The sequence below is a fragment of the Naegleria lovaniensis genome (assembly GCF_003324165.1).
Source record: "Naegleria lovaniensis strain ATCC 30569 chromosome Unknown tig036, whole genome shotgun sequence".
Lineage (NCBI taxonomy): Eukaryota > Heterolobosea > Eutetramitea > Acrasida > Naegleriidae > Naegleria > Naegleria lovaniensis.
In genome coordinates, this window is record NW_025407856.1 from 272200 (window position 1) to 290605 (window position 18406).

The window sequence follows — 18406 nt, forward strand, 5'->3', positions numbered from 1 at the left end:
TTGTTGTTTCACACAAAAACACAGACACAGGGAATTGTGAGAATGGTAGATTCACTTTCGTTTACATTACTTTTATTAAATATTTTGATTTATTCATAGAGTCTTAATTACGATTTTTCCATCGTTTTAAACAATACCCGCTCTTCGTTTGCAAAAAAGTTGACCAATAGGATTCACTGTCAACGTTGTTGAATACTCCCGGTCTTCAAATTGGCTCTCTTTGAAATGCATGAAATAATTAGCTAACGGTGTGGAGTTGTGATTTTCTCTTTAAAATACAAAAATAGAAAAAAATAGCAACAACAACACCAAGCCAACAAAACGGTACACAGGTCACCCACTTGCTGACGGTTTGTTATGCGTAACAGTTTCAAGCAAAAAGCACACCAAAACAGTGAAATGTTGTATTTATACTAGTACTTTATCCTTAAAAATGTTGGAAAGAGAAGCATATTAGTGAACGGACAACCTGTCGAAAGTGGCTGTGAAGCCGCTGTTTCTCACCAATCGCTTGTGAAATTTCATGGAGGATTGAACTGTTATCTTCAAAAGCAAGCAAGATGGCACATGAGTTCAGGTCCTTCTCAAAAAGCAATCTAATTTGACTTTAGTAGCAGCTGCTCACTCCTATTGGATGAACTATATCACTCATCACTTCGACCAAGATCCATTTGTTTTTAAATTAAACAATTTCCTTTCATGGAGTCGTCTCTGTAGCAACAGAGAAATTGTTTACAACAACACGACGAGTGAGTGCTATTTTGGCAATCTCAAAAAATGATCAAATCATCGAACAGCCTCATCAACAGCCTTTCCAAAGCACGATCACTACTACACGCTCATCATCGTCAACCATTTCCATCTCTCAATCAAAAGCAAAATTCCATGATGGTGATGATTATTGGTAACCGAGTAACCGATTTTTCAAACAATCCATGTAACAACACGAAACGCAACGTCTCTTTTATTAGCCCCGGAATGTTAGAAGAGTATGGAGAGGAAGATCGTACTCCATTAGATGCTCGTGAACTCATTGCAAGAATTAAAAAAAATCATCAGTTAGAAGATCATGCTGGTATTACATTATTCAAAGATCCGTTGAATCATCTCATCTATGGAACCACGAGTCATAGAAAAAAATTCCAACATCGATGGAATTCATCGTCCTCACGAATGAAAAGAAGAACTGCTCAATCTTCTTGTTATTAAGTTATAGTTTTGTGTCATCTTTTTTGAATTCAACTTGCTAGACGTTGCAATGTGAATTTCTATGCTGATCTTTTTGACTATTTGAACAAAAATCGTGGTGGAGAATGAACCAAATGATATTCTCTGACGCTCATTCATGAATGGAGGATTGGAATGTTGTGGCCACATGAAGAACATTCGATTCTTTTCGTCATGTAAACATTTTCACGTACTATTTATTAAAATTAACCAGGGCAAGTAAAGGCCCCTCATACTACTCGGTAAGACACAAGGATTTCACATTTCACAAGTGAAACGTCCATCAAAAAAAATAGATCGTGGCCTCAGTGAGAAAGCTGAGACGCAAACATCATCTAAACAGGCACTAATAGATGTCACAGCATGAACGAGAAACACTGGTGACAACACAGCTTCTCTCGGAATCATCGTCATCAGCTATTCCAATGTGTCCTCATCATCACAATAATGAAATAATTCCTTCTGTCATTCAATCAATCGAACCAACCACTTTTGAAATCAAAAATTCTCACATTCAAACATTATGCAATGACGTGGTGAAACACATACTCTCCTATGTAAAATATGATTTAAAAACAATACTTGCATTTGAAAGAACTTGTCGACATGTAAAAAGTTGTTTTGCTCATTATTGGAAAATGAAATTCCCAAAAAAAATTCCCGTAACGTGGGAGTATTCTCGCCACAAAAAGCTTGAACTCGATTTTTATACATGTTGCTATCATGGTGTTTTGTTTATGGTCTCAGTTAAGGAATATATGGAACGATTGAGGCAGTATTCAGATTTGGATCAAAACGCCATTGAAAAATTAGGATTTTGCTATTCGAGATTCCTTCTCAGAATTTATCCCATCTTTCAAAGTTATCAAGAAGAAGCAGTGAAATATTGCATCAAAATTGTATTGAATGTTGATGAAAAACAATTACCTTCAAAAATTGTGAATCCCAAAAATCCCAAACACAAACACTTTCCATCATCCCATGAAGATGCCTATGCAAGGAGAATGCTAAAACGATCCTTTGAATTAAGGGAAATTGAGAATGCTCCAAGCTCAGCATCTCCTTTAGCACCATCAAGGAATTGCAAACAAATGCTCTATTTGGTGAATTCCATTGGAAATCTTCATATTTATCGAGAATTACTCTACACGCACATGATTTCAAGTTATCAAAAACCACTTTTCAAGAAAAGCATGCAAAAGAAATTGGCAATTATGGGATCTCTCTTTTTCATTCTGATGGTCATGCTCATATTGGGTGTAGTGATCGCCTTGTTTTTATTTCTAGTTTTCAGAGAAAAAGAGGTCATTAAGGACTGGAGTATTGGTATTGGAAGTACCTTGTTGATTGTTCCAGTCATTGCCATGTGTGCTTTTCTTGTTGTATTTGTGGTTGTCATCACTCACGCTATTGTCAAGTATCAACACATCAAGAAGAGAGAATTGAAGAGATTCATGTTGAATGAAGAGGATGTGTTGCGCATGTCCATTTGAGTTCAACGAAAGTAACACTTGTTGAATTGTTCCTTTGTTTGGAATGAAAAAATCTGTTGAATTGGTCCTTATTAATCATAAATCCGAGTTCTCGTAGATTTTTCTGAGTTCATTTCTTTCACAAAACAAAAATACTTGCTGTTCTCTCTATTGATTTTTTGTCCTGATCGAATGGACTACTTCTTCACCCAGGATCACACTCTTGATCCTTTAAAGGAAAGTGAAATGACAACAACAACCCAAAATTTTCAAAGTTTTAAAAAATAATTATTGTATCTCAGACTGTGTTGTTGTTCGAGCTGACTCTCAACAGTGGAATTGTTTTGAAAAATTCAAATTCATTTAGTGAATTTATTGGACTATTTCTACTCGGCATTCTCAATTAAATTGATGAAGAAAATTAGAAAATTTTTCCGAGCATTGGGCGATGAAGATTATGAAGATTACGATGAGATAGAGGAAGAGAAAATTGAGTTAGCAACAAAGGCCTCTCCAATTATTTCATCTGGCTCTCAAGATGGAGATAGTTCAAATCCTGTTCATTTATCTGCATTTAAATTTTGCATACGAGATTTGCCCAGACTTATTTCTAGGAAAAACAATCACTATAGAGTGAAGAGAAAGAATCAACATATTATCAAGAGCAGTTTAGTGGATATTACTTCTATTTATCATATTCTCATCAGTTGGTAGGTGTTATGGAATCATCGGAATTGCAACAAACGAGTTCTTCTTTAGGTCTTGGTGGAAATTATTAATTTTAATAATTGTTGCGCATTTGATCTTGCATTTGATATTCGCATTACTGTATTTTGTAGCAGGAAAGGATACCATTGGTGGATTGAACCCTGATTTTGATGAAGGTGATTATACTGCATACGGATTTTTGCAATGCTTTTTCTTTTCAGGTTGGTTGTTCTATTTGAGCTCTTTCATATGATTCAACTTGCTCGAAATATTTGAATCAAACATGTATTCTCTACAGTTCAAACCATGTTCACCATCGGATACGGTGGTCTATATCCAAAATCAATTTATGCAAACTCCATTGTGGTAGTTCAATCATTCTTGGGTCTCTTTACATCAACCATTGTTGTTACCATAAGTGTCGCCAAATTCTCAAGACCTACAAAGCTGAGAAAGAGAATATTTTTCAGCAAGAATGCTGTGATTAATCATGTTGGCTATTTTTCAACTCAAGAAATTTATAATGAAATTAGTCAGCGAGGACAAGTGACTATTCCTCCTCAGCCTTTTAAGGATACCTTACCAATGTTTTTAATATTTAGATTTGTTAACACACGAAAAACACAATTTATTTCTACAAAATTCAGATTATTGTTAATCGAATGGAAAAATGAAGATGAAAGAGTGGAATATGAAAAATCACAAACTCAACATGCCAACGAGCTTTTACAAAAACAACAAGTTAGAGTTCGTAAAAATCGTACAGCAGGACTTATTCAACAATACATTGAAACCAACACAGGCAACAGACCATTGCAAAATGACGACTACAATGCATTACATATTTCTGAGGATGCAATTCTGTATGGAGGAAGTAACAACAATACCAGCGAAACTTCGCCCCTTACCAGTTTCTGGAGAAAGAAACCTCAACGAGTTGGAGTGTATCCTGTGGTTCATGAGCTTTATTTCCAGATTAATAACCAAACAGGAAAATGTATGGATATTGATTTATCTGCACCCCTGTTGTGCCTTCCATTTACTGTAGTGCATCCTATCACAAGAGATTCACCATTGTATCCATTATTGACAAGCGAAAACCAAACCAGTAGAAACACTGAAATTGTGGCTTGTTTTGAAGCTGTTGATGAGGCTACCTCGGCCAATGTGCAAGCACGATATTCATACACCATGAATGACATTCTGTTGGATCATGAGTTTACTTCATGCGTTTTTAGAAACGACCAAGATGAGCTGGAAATTGATTTTGACTCACTGTCTTCGGTTAGGCCAATAAAGTTGTAACAATAACTCGTATTTTTCTTCATGAGAGAAGCAAGAGACAACGTGAAAGGACATTACATTATTGTACAATCACTTCTTGGTCAATATTATACGACGTCCCTTCCTTTCTCTCCGCATCTTCAAACCATTCTCTATTTCCTGAATTCCCTTTTCCGTAATTTTCGTTTGAGACAAATCCAATTTCTTGAGGGCGTGTAAATGAACACTCTTGGCAATGTATGACGCCCCTATGTCATCGAAATAGTTAAAACCTAAATCTAGATCAGTCAGTCGACTCATGAATCGACTATTCGCCAAATATTTCACACCCTCATTCGTTATTGAATTGCTGTTAAGATCCAAAATTTGTAAATTCTTCATGTTTTCACTTTCCGCGATCAGTTTGACTCCTTCATCCTCAAAGAAATTGCCATACAAATGCAAATCTGTAAGATTGCTAATCGCTTTGCTTTCTGCTAACGATTGCGCACTTTCCATGTTCAAATAATTGTCACTCAAATAAAGAGCATTCAAACGACTTAAATGTGAACATGAACACAGCAATCGAACACCTTGATCCGACACTCGCGATTCTCCCAAACTTAATTTTCTCAAATTTGTCAAATTCTTACATGAAGCAATCACTTCCACCCCCTCATCACAAAAGTACATGCATGGGCTCACTTTGAGCCATTCCGTATTAATGATCAATGATTCAAGACTGTCAAGGAGAGGACTTGATAATATTTTCCGTAATCTTTCATTTCCAATCACTGCAGAAAAACTCAAATGCAGACCAACTGTTTTGGCGACTTCGAACCAGCGCTTAGAAACTAACATGCATGAACAAAGAATAAATTTGGAGTCATCAATAAATTGCATCATGTAATGGAGGACTTCATCTGGAAGACGGTCGAGTGGCGACATTTTTTTGTAAAGTGTTGATCAAGGTCATTCAATTTCTAATTGTTATCAGTTATTTGATCCGCTCTGAAGTGAAAGGTAACTTGAATGATTCACAGATATATGGTTCTATGAATGCAAGTATTGTCAAATATTCCCGAGATACATTCAATAACTCATGATGTCATCTTAATAACGACATCAGAAAGCATAAGGATACCATCATGATGTTGCTCACCAACACTACTCACACACATTTTCCTAAAGCAAGGAAAGGATTTTTCAATGTGAGCACATACCATTTCCCATGAGAATGCTGTCCTATAGATATATGATCTGAATCGAGATGCCGAAATTTGAATATGTGATGGGACGGAAAACTCAAGCGTTCCCAATGCATGCCATGTGTTAGACTTGTCACAATATAAACAGTTTCCAAGTCGCGTATAAATGAATAAAGTACTATGCTCACAAATACCCATTGAAATTACTTCATCATTCGTTCTTACAAGTCTTCCAATATCCAACCAATCATCGTTCCGCCTTATAAAAAATCCCCTATTGCGTAGCTTGAGAACCACGTTACAGTGACTTCCATGGATAATATATTCGACATCTGAAGTGTTATACAAGTTTAGCTCTTTATCTGAAACCACAGAAACGTGACCATCTTGGTTCAGCACTGAAGAGAAAAAGCTTAGAAAATGACTAAACAACTTTACAGGTTGAGTCATTCTCCAATCATGTACGATCACCCGAGTCCAAGTAGGTAGTACCTCACCAAGGGTACCAATTACGCTCTCATAAATTTCTCCATTGGATGTTAACACCAATGATGTAGAGTTACGTGCTGCTACGGAAATAATTTGCTTCTTACTCCCAAAACAGCTCTCTTGATCTACTTCCATTGGAGTAGAAATATTGTCCCATGATCTGTTAGTATTCGAAGTAATGTATTTCATTTGGGATTTTCCATTCAAAAATACTCTGCCATCTTGACTTACGAAAATGGAATGATTCATTCCACACGCTCCATCCACAATTTTCATGTTCGAAATTGGGCCTACGGCTTGAATCATTCCTTTAGGATGACCGTTCCTTGAAGAGTTATTACTTTCATTCTGATGTTTGTGCTTTATATTGTTTGGGAAAAGATCTTGTTTAAATACTAAAGGTCCACAAAATCCACAACATAATTCTCCAAAATAATTCGTTCCAAATGATAACACCATACCATCCATCGTTATAATATGAGAATGAGATTTACCAGAAATTATTTTGTGGATATGAATAGATGGGTTGATTTCCACCTTCCGAATCAAGGACTCATCAACCTCGTCCAGCATCAATGGAACAATATTATTGGATAGATCAGGTTGAAATTCTCCCTCTCTAAAAATTCGAGATCCTAGAGGTAAATGTTCATACGAGAGTGCTTGAGTCGGTAATCGGATAGAATAAATCTCTTCGTGGCCACGTCTTGTCGTCATTTTTTTGTGTTTTTACAACACTTGGTTGAATCACATGAAAAGTTCCAAGTTCTTAAAAGCGTAAAAAAAAATGAAAACTTTTGCGTTTATGGGAGCTACTCGTGTCGGGAAGACTTGCTTGATTCATCGGTTAACAAAAAATCAATACTGGTATGTATGATGGAAATTTGATGGAATAAAGAAATGGTTATGAGATTTGATGGTGGAAATTTTTTGATTTGGAATAATAATTTTACATTCAAGTCAGGATCCGTTGAGTCATACGATAGTACATTCATTGATCGATGTTCTTGGAATTATGACAAGGGTGTCATTGGTGGTAAGTGGATGTTAGAAAAATGTTGAATTCATTTTCAAAAATGTTTAAATGGACTTGATAATTTTACAAAGTAGAAAGTGATGGACAAAGATTTGTAAGTGATATTTCTTAAAAAATTAATTGACATACATTCCACTAATCAAAGAAAAAGTAAGAGACTCTTTTATAGGAGCTGATCATTGTATTATAATCTATTTGTTTTCACTTTTCCAAAGATAATAGATTTGCCTTAATTAGTGATGTTTTTTTCTTATGGTAAGTCTATGGTTAAAAATTATTTCAATCTTGGTACTGAAATGAAATTGAGAACAGTTTTGCGTTGGATGACATTCAAACATTAACTGAATTGGAAAAAATTTGGATTCCAGCTCTTGTGAATGTGAAAGAAGAGACGGACATTGTATGTACTTTTTCAAATGTGACATTTCCAAATTCAATGGCTATCAGAAAATAATACTTGTTGGAACTAAGGCAGATTTACTGCTTGATGAATCCATACCTAAACGTAATATTATTCAAAAACGAGTGATTGTTAATTTTGTGGAAAAATACAAGTCTAATATTCAAGGTACTTTTTTAACAAGCTCAAAAACAGGGTACAATGTCAAAGAAATCACTGAACACGTATTTAGTTTGAAAGGGTATACGTTTCAAAACTACTCGTTACCCAAGCCCATACCTCCTGTTCTTCCTGACAAACCAGTCAAGCCACGTGCATATGCAAGAAAACCTTTCAATGACGAGAAATATTTGTGTCTATTGAATAACAATGACATACATGATGTCACCTTTGTTGTATTTGACAAACAGGAAGGAAACTTTAAGAATATATATTCTCAGCAATTGATCCTAAGCTGCTCTCCATCCAAAGTACTCGAAGACCTATTTACCGAATTGTTAAATGTAAAATATCAACAACAATCTCACCAAGACATCGATGTGAGATGTCACTTGAAAGGAATACATGAGCAAAACATGTATAGACAAATATTTTCAAACATTGAATACTCAGATCTCGATGGAAGTATTACCATGACACTAATCAACGATATTACCTATGAAGAGTTTTTGCCTGTCCTTGAAGTGACTTATTGTGGATGGTCAAAAACATTAAAACGAAATTTAAGGAAAAATTCAACTCAAGAATATCAAGAAAAGGCTCTATCCGTTGCTTCCTTGTTCAAGATGGAACCTCTCACACAAATGATTCGAAACTTTCAAAATTCTATTGAAGATTTATTTCATGAAACTGCCAATTCACTTACTGAAGAACTCACTCACAAAATTAATGTAAAATTCTATAACAATCCACTCAACGCAAACGTTCAATTTATTTGCCATGATACCATCTATCATGCTCACAAAGCAATGATTTACACCAATGGAGAAGTATTTAAGAACATGTTTGGTGTGGATAAATTTATGGAAGGAACAAGCAAAATGGTTCAAATGGACCTCTTTCAAGGACTTTCAATAAGCTCTGACGAAAATCGTACAAAGTTTGCAAAAGAACAAGAGAGACGAAAAGTATGTGAATCCTTTTTAACCTATCTCTACACGGGTCATGCACGCCTTAGTAATGAAATTGTGGTGGAAATGATGGCTCTCTCCCATCAATATGGTCTTCAATGTCTTACCATGCAGTGTGAAGTATTTCTTTGTGAAATGATTGATGCATGTATGTCTAAGGATCGACCAGTCTCTGATTTGAAGGAAAAACAAGAGAGAATTTTGGATGACGACGACTTGGATTTATTGACGTTAATGGAAGTGGCCAAATGGTACAATGCCAAACAATTGAAACGATGTTGTTTGTATTATATTGGACTCAACTATGATTTGTATTTGAGACATGCGTCGGATGATGAATTGTTGAAAAACAAGATTGAAAAACATCGATGGCCCTCAGCGAGCTATTTGCGAAAAAAAGAAGAATATGAACACAGAATCAAGGAATACGAGAGAGGAGTGAAGATTTTGAACGAGTACTTCTCCTCCGAAGAGGTGCCATCAGTAAAGAAAAACACAGCATCGCCTTGTGAAATTCAATAAAGAACCAAAATGAATGTTGACAGGTGATGACCATGGTTTCACACAACATTCATGAATCGGATGTAAAAAGACAAGAGCCAGCAACACTATGAATTGTGTTATGATCAATGATGGAATGGTCAATGATGACATGTATGGTGTGTATGTGAAAAAATGATAGACCAAACCCTCACCACAACATGATCAAAATTGGCCACACTCCAAATGATCTCCTCCTTCTCAGACGTGTACACATCATTTCTCCTTCTTGAAATTCAACTCGACCATATCATATAAAACTACAATGTGTATACATTTACAATAAATTACTAGAGTCATGATACTACTTCTGTATTATATATTGTTGTATACAACACACACAATTAATGTTTGGATGGCATTAAAAAGTTAACAAACAATGAATAGTTCAAATTTCCAGAGTCATCAGTCTCTGCATATTTGAAAATTTCATCAGCTTGTTCACTTGCCAAGTTATCACTTCCGGTACCCAAATTGACCAAAGCATAACGAATTTCAGTCAATGGAGCAAATCCAGTTCCATCTCGATCGAAAATTTTGAAACATTCCTTCACTCTTTGTTCATTATCTGCAACAAATGTTTTAGATTCCAAGATTGAAGTCAATTGAGAGAATGTGAAATATCCCAACTTGGATGGATCAATTTCTTGAGCACATCTTTCAACATCCTTGTTCGATGGGTTCTTTCCACAAACTCTAATCAATTTACCAAGTTCCTCGATTGGGATCTTTCCGTCACTGTCCTTGTCGAACAATCTGAAAGCATCTTCAGCATCAGAGAGTTGTTCTTGTGTGAGTTTTGGCATTTTGAGAGAGGATGGTGGTGTTGTTGTTGATAATTTTTTTTTATGAAAATAAATTGATGAGTGAAAGTTGACAGGAAAAGAAAGTCGTCCAAAGCTGACGAAAGCTCGTCGTCAAGTCGTCAACTCACTGAATTCAGTAACAAGAAAATGGGTAATGGGGAGGCAAGTGTGTTTTACAGGTACTTGACCATGTTTTTTTAAAACGTTTCACTCACTCGTTGAGTGTTGAATTGGCCTCAAACTTGACTTCTACATGGAAACTTGTAGTTATTTTGACAACATCTCTGGTTTTGTGAGTTTCTGTGACTGTTTTTTTGAGAACTCCTTTCCAATGAATGATAGACATGTCATCCTTAGATGGCGAGAAAAGATCATGGTCTGAAGATGCATTTTCGAATTGATATTGAGTCTCAATCACACATGATGACACTGTGGAGGCATTTGCTTCTTTTCCTTCTTTGATGAGCCCCTCAATGTCTTGTTTCATCTCCACATTGGTAATGGACTGTATTAATTCTTCGAGAACGACATTGGATGAAGCTGCAAAATTGTTGGAATCAATTCCGTCGACATGAGCATATCCGTAGAGGTAGGCCTTATCTTCTCCAATGATACCTGAGAGAACAATCTGTTGAAACCACAAGATCACATTTCCCCTATGAAGAATTCAGATATCAATGTGTGAATTCGTGCCATCATACACTCAACTTTGAACATACCATTGATGTAGCTCCAATAAATCATTGCTGCCTAATGTAATGCTTTCTGTATCGTCAACAAGAGTATCTTCTTTGTTATCATTAATCCAACACGTCATGGAGGTTATTTTCATAAAACCAGAAATAGGAGTCAATTTCTTCATAGGCTCTCTTTGGATGGGCTCATTAGGGATTGGATATGCTTTCAAAATATTATAAATAGCTGAATAATCTAGTTGTTGATCTGTGTTAGCTTGAGTGTTCAACACCTCCAATAACTCTGGAGCTTTATAAACATTAACAATTAAATCTCCAAGTAAGGACATTTCAGCATATTTTCCCACGTGAGGTGCACAACTGAATCCTATCACAATATCGTCGAGAGGTATTTGGAGAGGTTTTTTAAGTTGTCTATGTTGAACCAATTGCTGTTTGATATAATTAAAATGTACATCAAATGACTCGGCCATTTTGTCAATATCTTGCAATAACGTTGCCAATTGTACTTGCAAGGCGTTCTTTTGTGGAATTTCTACTTCTGAAAAAGTTCCTGCATTTAACAAATCCCAAGCTTTCAAAAGTAAGAATTCTCTGTCTTTTTCCATATTTAATAAATCAATACACTCAATGATAAAAGACGCAACAAAATAAGTAGATTTGTGGTATTTGACATTTGTGGGACAATCTAATAATTCTAGCAACACATTTTCGTAATGTTGAGTTAACTTGGGGCTCTCCAAAATCTGATTTTTCTGAGTAAAAAATTTGTGCATGTCGGTTTCATAATCAAACAAGTTCTTCTTTCTGTTCACAAAATTCATTGAGAACTTTCGTAAACAGCTTCCGTACATATTTAAATTATTGTTATTAAATAACTTTTTAGCCATCAAGGAATTCGATGAATGCTCATTGCTTCCGCAAAGAAGTCGCATCTCTTGATGAGCTTCCGTACATCCTAGCAAGTAGCCTCTATGTAAATTGCTTCCTATTGGAGAGTGAAGAGGTCGCAAACCAACCATTAATTTTTTCATTTTTTTTAAATTAATTTTTATTGATTACTATTTCATGATGATGATCCCGAATATTTGGAAATAAATCCTTTGAGCCAAATGGAGGTATGTATAACAGCCAAAGCTCCAAAAACAATTCTAGAATAATTCAAGGCTTTGGATTTGAGAATGGAAACAATTCCGTCTGCTTGAGAAATAATTTCTCTTTCAAACGTTACGGATTTGGATAACCAATGACGTGTGGCCTTATAGTGTGTTTTTTCATTCTCATTGACCTCGAATTGATGGACTAAAACTGAAAATAATTCGTCATAGGTTTTAGAAGAAATATCAATGGTGCTTGACGTTAAGGTGAATTTAACAATTCTTCTATCGGAGAGTCTAGAAATTGATTTTGAATAAGTGATCGTTTCGGAATTATTTGTTAGTGGAACTGTTTTAGCATCGAAGGATTTGGTTACATTCGGGATGTGGTTGTCCTTTTCAATGAACAAGTATTGAGAAAGTAAATAGAGGGATATGAAGAGTGCAGGTCTAGCTGTGGATGGTGAGGTTGGAATGATGATAGAAGGAATTAACGATCTCACAGCTTTGAATGGAATTAATAACAATTCACTACTGGATGATGAGGTTGTTGAAAGAGCCTTCTCGGAAGAAATCCACTTGGATGAACCTCCTGAGGACCTCTCTGTGATGTCTTCGAATGTTGGCATTTTGTTGTGCTTAAAAAAAAGTGTGTTGAATTGGTTGAGACAAAATGATTGGCTTCATGACCTGATGATTGTGACTAATGTCGAAATAGAAAATAATTTAATTTCTTGATTGGTAGATGATTGATTCACGAGTGTAACACGTGTTTTGTTAATAGTCATCTCCTCTACTGATAACTTCTTTACGTGTTGGTTTGAGAACTATTGTATGTTCATATTGAGATGTGTAGCAGCCCTTAACGTCACACAATGGTGGGTATTCATTTACCACACCTGCATTCACTAAACTCTTAAGAGCTACCATATACTTTTCTTCACCGAGTCTGTCAAGATATCTACGACAGAAAGCCAGCGTACTAAAGTTGTCTTCAATCACTTTGAGCAATTCACGAGCCTTTTGTGTCTTTAAATCTGTTGGATTAATCTTCTTGAAGAAGTCTCTCATGTAGTGTGAACAAACTCCCTCGTGTTCCACATATCCTTTACCTGTTGAACCGAAAGTTTCGATGGCAAAGAATTCATTTTCCTCCATCTTGGTTTGATCGTTATTCCTTACGATTGGTACGGTTTTACCAGCATGAATTCTATATCTTTCAACAGAGTGACCATTCAAATTACGAACACACTTCACAGGATATGTCTTGCCATTCAATTCCACTTCATAACTTTCCATTACTTCTTGAATTGCAGCTCCAATATCTGACATTCTTACATCAATACCAGCTGTTTTAATACCAGTGTTTGTGGCATCCTTTGCAGCCATTGCTAATGGCTTAAATTTGTCATCCCAATACATTGTAAAAGCACAGTCAATGATACGCCCATTAATGTGCAATCCCAAATCGAATTTGATAATATCATCGGCTGTTATCACTGTTTCATCTCCTGCATTTGGAGTGTAGTGAGCAGCACAGTTGTTCATTGAACAACCAAGTGGGAAAGCCAAACCAGCATTCAATTTGTTATCTTCAATCAATTCTCTTGCCTTGTTTTCGAATGCTTCGGCAGCATCAATCACTTTCATACCAGGCTTAACATAACCTTGGAACCATTTTCTTGCTGTTCTGTGTACTTCGGCAGCTTGTCTTGCTTCTTGATAGATCTTATCGAACAATTCTTCTTTTTGTTGTTCCTCTTTTGATGATGATCTAAATCTATTGAAGTCTTGGGTGTATTCCATATTTTCTCCTTCTGGGAATTTATTGTTTTTGAATAAATATCGGATTGGAACGGTTGGTTCGGGTTGAGTTTGTTCGTTAGGATAAGACTTTGGTTGTGGTGCGACTGATGATGTTGTTGATGATGATGGATTTTGTTGTACCTTCTTCTTTTCTTCCGTCTTCTTCTTTTCAACAGCCTTCTCGTTTTGTTTTTGCATTTCCATTAGGAAGGCCATATCATCATCTTGTTTTGCGGACTTTTTGGTTGCAGATTGTGCTGAAGATTTCTTGGTCATTTTTTTGTGATTCGTTTTTTGTGAATTATTATTGTTGAGAATCCTTCATCACATCCAATGAAGAAGAATATTATTGAAATAAATTTATTCTTCATCGTCTCCTGTTCCATCATAAGTAATGCTTGTCACAAATGGATTGAAAATTCGAATAAACTCATCAGTGTTGAATAGAATTTTCCAATCTTCTGTACCTCCACCAACCCAAAATTGTTTGTGGTCATCCACAATTTTCTTGTCCAGAACAATTGGCACGTTCACATGCTCTTTGGATGGAAGTGGTACTGGAGAAACTCCATTGTAATCATAACCAGTTAATTCAAAAGCCTTATTGGCATCGGCCAGGCTGAACACAAATTGCTTCTTTCCTAACTTTCCTTGATTCAATTCTCGAACAAATTTCGTAAGCTTTTTCGAATTGAATTTCGCTGAATATTGAACAATCACACAATAAAATTTAGAATTGCTTCTTTCTGAGCAATCAGTTTTTACACATTTTGAATTTTCCAAAATTAAACTCTTACAAAGCTGATGAATGCTTTCGGTCTGAAGAATGTCTCTTCTCTCCTCCAAGCTTCGGGAATAGTAATCTGCAGGAACCTGAGAAAATTTAGCAAATTTAAATCCAAGTTTCTTAACTTGACTCTTCAACACTTTAATGAGCTCCGTATCATTTGGTTCTTCCTTTTCAAAGTTACTCTCGTGAGCAATGGCGAAGTTGGTAGCAGTTTGGTCTTGTTTAGGAGAATGGTCTTGTTGCTCGTCATTATTTTCATTACTGGCAAGTCTTGTGTCGTTATCGGAGTCTGTGGTTTCTGCTCTTGCAACGGATTTAATTTCTCTTTGCAACTCATCAAGGCTTTTGCCAATATTTTGAAAGCGTAGAATGAGTTGCTCGAGCCTTTGATTTTCTTGCATTTTTTTAATTCAAATTTAGTCGTAATTGCTCTGGATGATTTAACTGTGATATGTTTCGTAATGTAATGCAACAATTTAGTTATTGGTGAATATCATTTCCATGTCCACCAATTGTTTCTTGTTGAGAATTGAAAATCCTTTCAATTTTTGTTTCGTGAAAGTGTGAAGTTCTGGTAATCGAACCAAATAAGACTTTTCCAAATTAATTAACTCTGTAAAATTGTTCCTCTCATTTGGATAAAACACCAAAAGTGAATCAGTATTGCATCCGACATACAAAGCAAGACCATCACATGCCCATTTCATACACTCAAATTTCAATTGAAATAATTCTCCAAGGTTTGTGAAATATTTCTTTTGAACGTCTTGTGCCAGAATAATAGGGTTGTCGTAAATATCATCAATGTCTTGATTTGAAATATAGTCTTCTGTCATGAACACTAGATGTCGTCGTTTTTCTGAGTAATTGAACTGAATTACTGAGTGTTCAACGTTATAGATCGATCGTTTCAAAATATTGATAATGAAACCTACCATTATGCTGGTGTGGGATCTTAATAAAATTGGTTTTGAACAAGTTGACTGATACTGATGAAATGTCCCACATTTCTGTAGCGATACGTTTCTCTTCCTGGGTGTATACATCATCATCATTATCGATCACAGAATCTATTGGAGGTCCAGTCATGGCCATAGTATCATTATTACTGGTCAGTATCACAGTAGCAAGACTTCCATCAGGTGAAATTTCAATCTTTGAAATCGTATTCGTTGGACTTAATTGAGTTAATTTATGAATCATTGGTGGCTCGTTATCATATTTAAACTCGTGCTGTGTCAAAACACCATCGTTCCACAACATCCAAAACCCATTGTTGGACTTGGCTACATAATGTTCCGCACGGAATATGTATTGCACTGTGTGAACACTGATAGAATTGGAAGCATGATTATTGACGATATCTTTCAACGAATAAGTTGTAATAAATGACTGTGGCTCAATTCTTGAAAACATCAGATCCATATCAATGAGAATGACAGTCCCATCTCTACAAACTACATGCATTTGCTGAGCCCAAATGGAACCCATAATACGAGTTGTTGCAATTCCAATAATTTCTAAATCCTGAAAATGGTGTGAAAAATCATGCAAAATTTGCACTTCTTCCACTCTACTTTTATCATCAGTGCATAATTTCCAAAATTTCAATTCATTCACACTCCAAGAAACATGACAATTTCCATCATGAATAAAATCAATTCCAACAACTCGATTGGAATGCATTGGAAATTGAATAAATTTTAATTCTTCATTCGGAATGATAAAAGAACTATCCTTCAAGGAACTTGAAATTTGTTCATTCTCTGTTTCATTACCTTCTTCGCATTTTCTTCTCGGAGGCGAAGTGATCACTGAAATACATCCATTTTCATATCCTACGAAAATTAAATCATATTCAATGATCATGAGAATATCATCAGAATCAAAATCGGCAAAGGCAGTGTCTATGGTTGGATCCTGTATTTTTGACACAATATCCAGACATGAAATACGAGAACGTGATGGCGCCATTTATTTGTGTTTAATATTTCCATTAAAAACTTTATAGTTCGTTGTAATGAACGAGAAAGACTTTCCACTACTGATGCAACAACTTTACTATTCACTTGTTCCAGAAAAAAATGTCTCAACAAAGCTCCGAAACTGAACTTGACATTCCATCGGATATTATCAAACTGATTTGCAGCGAATATTTAGCCCCTCTTCCCACCTTGTTCTTGTATCAGCGTGTTTGTAAATCATGGCAACAAAGTCTGATCACAGTACTGGAGGAACAAGGCTCATCCTTGTTCCGTCATATTCATTTCGGAATTAATAAGCTCACTCCTTTACTCGCAATTGTGAAGGAAGATATTGCTACTACACACGAAGAAGAGAAGCACAAAGAATCGTCCAAGAAAAAGAAATCGAAAAAGAAATCTGGTACGAACGTTGATCTCATTACTGGTAACGATGATGAAGAAGACGAGAAGAAAGAAACAGTTTCTGTACCTCAAAGGGACAGTGATGTATTTATTCTCGATGCCTACCTCAAAATTGAAATCAAAAAGAACTCACACACATACTTTCACTCATTCTTGGACAGTCTTAACAAATTTGGAATTGGTAAACATGTAGAGAAAATAACTCTTCCTTCGATTAGAATAAGCAACGAATTAATATATTTGTTGTGCAAATATTTTTTTAATTTACAACAAATTGTCTTTGCTTTATGCGAACCAGCTTCACACGTGGGAAAGAGGGGATGGGAGAATATTGAATGGCAAAAAATTGGACTAGAACTATCCAAAGACAGATTAGCAGAAACTGGCGATCAAATAGCTCCGTATGCTCCTTATTCGATCAAAAGGATAACTTTCATTACTCATGAAAGTATTGAAGACTACGATTATGAAACTATTATGTGCTACCTATTAGACACCTTCATTAAGAATGAAAGGGAAGATTTCTATGATATTAAGGAGTCTCGCATAGACTGGTTACATTTTATTGATCTATTTGAATATGACGACCCAACTTATGTGTCCTTGTTAAAAAGTAATTCCATAGAGAAGGAAATACCAATAGAATATCACATTCAAAGATTTTTAATTGACATGTCTCCATGGGATGATGTTGATGATGAGGAATTTGATGAAACCTATATTCATCCAATGGTTAATATTTTAACCGAGAATTGGAAAGGTGACATTGAACATTTTTATAAGAATAACGTACTGTCTATTCATCAGGTACTTTCACCTCGTTTAGGATATAATATTGGACATGCCTTAGCTACCTCTTTGTGGACAAATTTGAATGAAAACATTAATCAAAAAAGAATAACTGCAGAGAATGTTACGAAATGGAGAAATAGCCAAAAAGTGAAAGACGTATTGGAAGGACTGAAGTATTTAATTAGTAGAGGATTGGATGTTGTAAGAAAACAAGACAAATTCAAAGGTCTTACCATTATTGAAATGATACGCTTGTCCGATGAGCTTGTGAAAAAGCAAGGATGGAGTATTTGTCCAGCACTACTAGATGAGGTAAAGGATATGATAAGATTACACTCATTTTCGAATGAAATTAGTGATGTTGACCTTCATATTGACAAGCAAGCCACAAAGAAAAAAAGAAAAAAGAAAGAGGAAGAATATGAGTTTGAAGCAGATAGCGACGACGAGGAGCCATACGAAGAAGAGGAAGAGGAAGATTATTCTCCAAAGAAAAAGAAAACCAAAAAGGCTTACAACACTCGAAAAACATCCTCAACAAAAACAAAATATTTTTAAAT

At 35.5% G+C, this 18406-nt stretch overlaps 13 protein-coding genes across 13 annotated transcripts; 5 read left to right on the forward strand and 8 right to left on the reverse strand.

Annotated features, from left to right (window-relative positions):
• Nucleotides 1-777: 777 nt before the first annotated feature.
• On the forward strand, nucleotides 778-1209 carry C9374_008456 (uncharacterized protein; the record flags this gene model as incomplete). The annotated part of the gene is made up of 1 exon (XM_044698534.1): nucleotides 778-1209. One exon carries the CDS (start codon nucleotides 778-780, stop codon nucleotides 1207-1209), a length of 432 nt encoding a protein of 143 aa, XP_044545575.1.
• A 371-nt stretch (nucleotides 1210-1580) lies between these two features.
• Nucleotides 1581-2720, forward strand: C9374_008457 (uncharacterized protein; the record flags this gene model as incomplete). Its single annotated transcript, XM_044698535.1, has 1 exon — nucleotides 1581-2720. The coding sequence occupies one exon, from the start codon at nucleotides 1581-1583 to the stop codon at nucleotides 2718-2720; it is 1140 nt and encodes a 379-aa protein (XP_044545576.1).
• A 390-nt stretch (nucleotides 2721-3110) lies between these two features.
• Nucleotides 3111-4712, forward strand: C9374_008458 (uncharacterized protein; the record flags this gene model as incomplete). Its single annotated transcript, XM_044698536.1, has 3 exons — nucleotides 3111-3409; nucleotides 3459-3628; nucleotides 3706-4712. 3 exons carry the CDS (start codon nucleotides 3111-3113, stop codon nucleotides 4710-4712), a joined length of 1476 nt encoding a protein of 491 aa, XP_044545577.1.
• Nucleotides 4713-4781: 69 nt separating this feature from the next.
• Nucleotides 4782-5618, reverse strand: C9374_008459 (uncharacterized protein; the record flags this gene model as incomplete). Its single annotated transcript, XM_044698537.1, has 1 exon — nucleotides 4782-5618. The coding sequence occupies one exon, from the start codon at nucleotides 5616-5618 to the stop codon at nucleotides 4782-4784; it is 837 nt and encodes a 278-aa protein (XP_044545578.1).
• A 152-nt stretch (nucleotides 5619-5770) lies between these two features.
• Nucleotides 5771-7084, reverse strand: C9374_008460 (uncharacterized protein; the record flags this gene model as incomplete). Its single annotated transcript, XM_044698539.1, has 1 exon — nucleotides 5771-7084. One exon carries the CDS (start codon nucleotides 7082-7084, stop codon nucleotides 5771-5773), a length of 1314 nt encoding a protein of 437 aa, XP_044545579.1.
• Nucleotides 7085-7154: 70 nt separating this feature from the next.
• On the forward strand, nucleotides 7155-9455 carry C9374_008461 (uncharacterized protein; the record flags this gene model as incomplete). Its single annotated transcript, XM_044698540.1, has 7 exons — nucleotides 7155-7234; nucleotides 7328-7403; nucleotides 7478-7497; nucleotides 7549-7553; nucleotides 7619-7658; nucleotides 7716-7803; nucleotides 7851-9455. The coding sequence occupies 7 exons, from the start codon at nucleotides 7155-7157 to the stop codon at nucleotides 9453-9455; spliced, it is 1914 nt and encodes a 637-aa protein (XP_044545580.1).
• A 362-nt stretch (nucleotides 9456-9817) lies between these two features.
• Nucleotides 9818-10279, reverse strand: C9374_008462 (uncharacterized protein; the record flags this gene model as incomplete). Its single annotated transcript, XM_044698541.1, has 1 exon — nucleotides 9818-10279. The coding sequence occupies one exon, from the start codon at nucleotides 10277-10279 to the stop codon at nucleotides 9818-9820; it is 462 nt and encodes a 153-aa protein (XP_044545581.1).
• A 211-nt stretch (nucleotides 10280-10490) lies between these two features.
• C9374_008463 (uncharacterized protein) lies at nucleotides 10491-12008 on the reverse strand (the record flags this gene model as incomplete). Its single annotated transcript, XM_044698542.1, has 2 exons — nucleotides 10491-10935; nucleotides 10999-12008. The coding sequence occupies 2 exons, from the start codon at nucleotides 12006-12008 to the stop codon at nucleotides 10491-10493; spliced, it is 1455 nt and encodes a 484-aa protein (XP_044545582.1).
• A 32-nt stretch (nucleotides 12009-12040) lies between these two features.
• On the reverse strand, nucleotides 12041-12700 carry C9374_008464 (uncharacterized protein; the record flags this gene model as incomplete). Its single annotated transcript, XM_044698543.1, has 1 exon — nucleotides 12041-12700. The coding sequence occupies one exon, from the start codon at nucleotides 12698-12700 to the stop codon at nucleotides 12041-12043; it is 660 nt and encodes a 219-aa protein (XP_044545583.1).
• Nucleotides 12701-12848: 148 nt separating this feature from the next.
• On the reverse strand, nucleotides 12849-14153 carry C9374_008465 (uncharacterized protein; the record flags this gene model as incomplete). Its single annotated transcript, XM_044698544.1, has 1 exon — nucleotides 12849-14153. The coding sequence occupies one exon, from the start codon at nucleotides 14151-14153 to the stop codon at nucleotides 12849-12851; it is 1305 nt and encodes a 434-aa protein (XP_044545584.1).
• Nucleotides 14154-14237: 84 nt separating this feature from the next.
• C9374_008466 (uncharacterized protein) lies at nucleotides 14238-15068 on the reverse strand (the record flags this gene model as incomplete). Its single annotated transcript, XM_044698545.1, has 1 exon — nucleotides 14238-15068. The coding sequence occupies one exon, from the start codon at nucleotides 15066-15068 to the stop codon at nucleotides 14238-14240; it is 831 nt and encodes a 276-aa protein (XP_044545585.1).
• Nucleotides 15069-15143: 75 nt separating this feature from the next.
• On the reverse strand, nucleotides 15144-16641 carry C9374_008467 (uncharacterized protein; the record flags this gene model as incomplete). The annotated part of the gene is made up of 2 exons (XM_044698546.1): nucleotides 15144-15547; nucleotides 15603-16641. The coding sequence occupies 2 exons, from the start codon at nucleotides 16639-16641 to the stop codon at nucleotides 15144-15146; spliced, it is 1443 nt and encodes a 480-aa protein (XP_044545586.1).
• A 110-nt stretch (nucleotides 16642-16751) lies between these two features.
• C9374_008468 (uncharacterized protein) lies at nucleotides 16752-18404 on the forward strand (the record flags this gene model as incomplete). The annotated part of the gene is made up of 1 exon (XM_044698547.1): nucleotides 16752-18404. One exon carries the CDS (start codon nucleotides 16752-16754, stop codon nucleotides 18402-18404), a length of 1653 nt encoding a protein of 550 aa, XP_044545587.1.
• Between the last annotated feature and the right edge of the window lie 2 nt (nucleotides 18405-18406).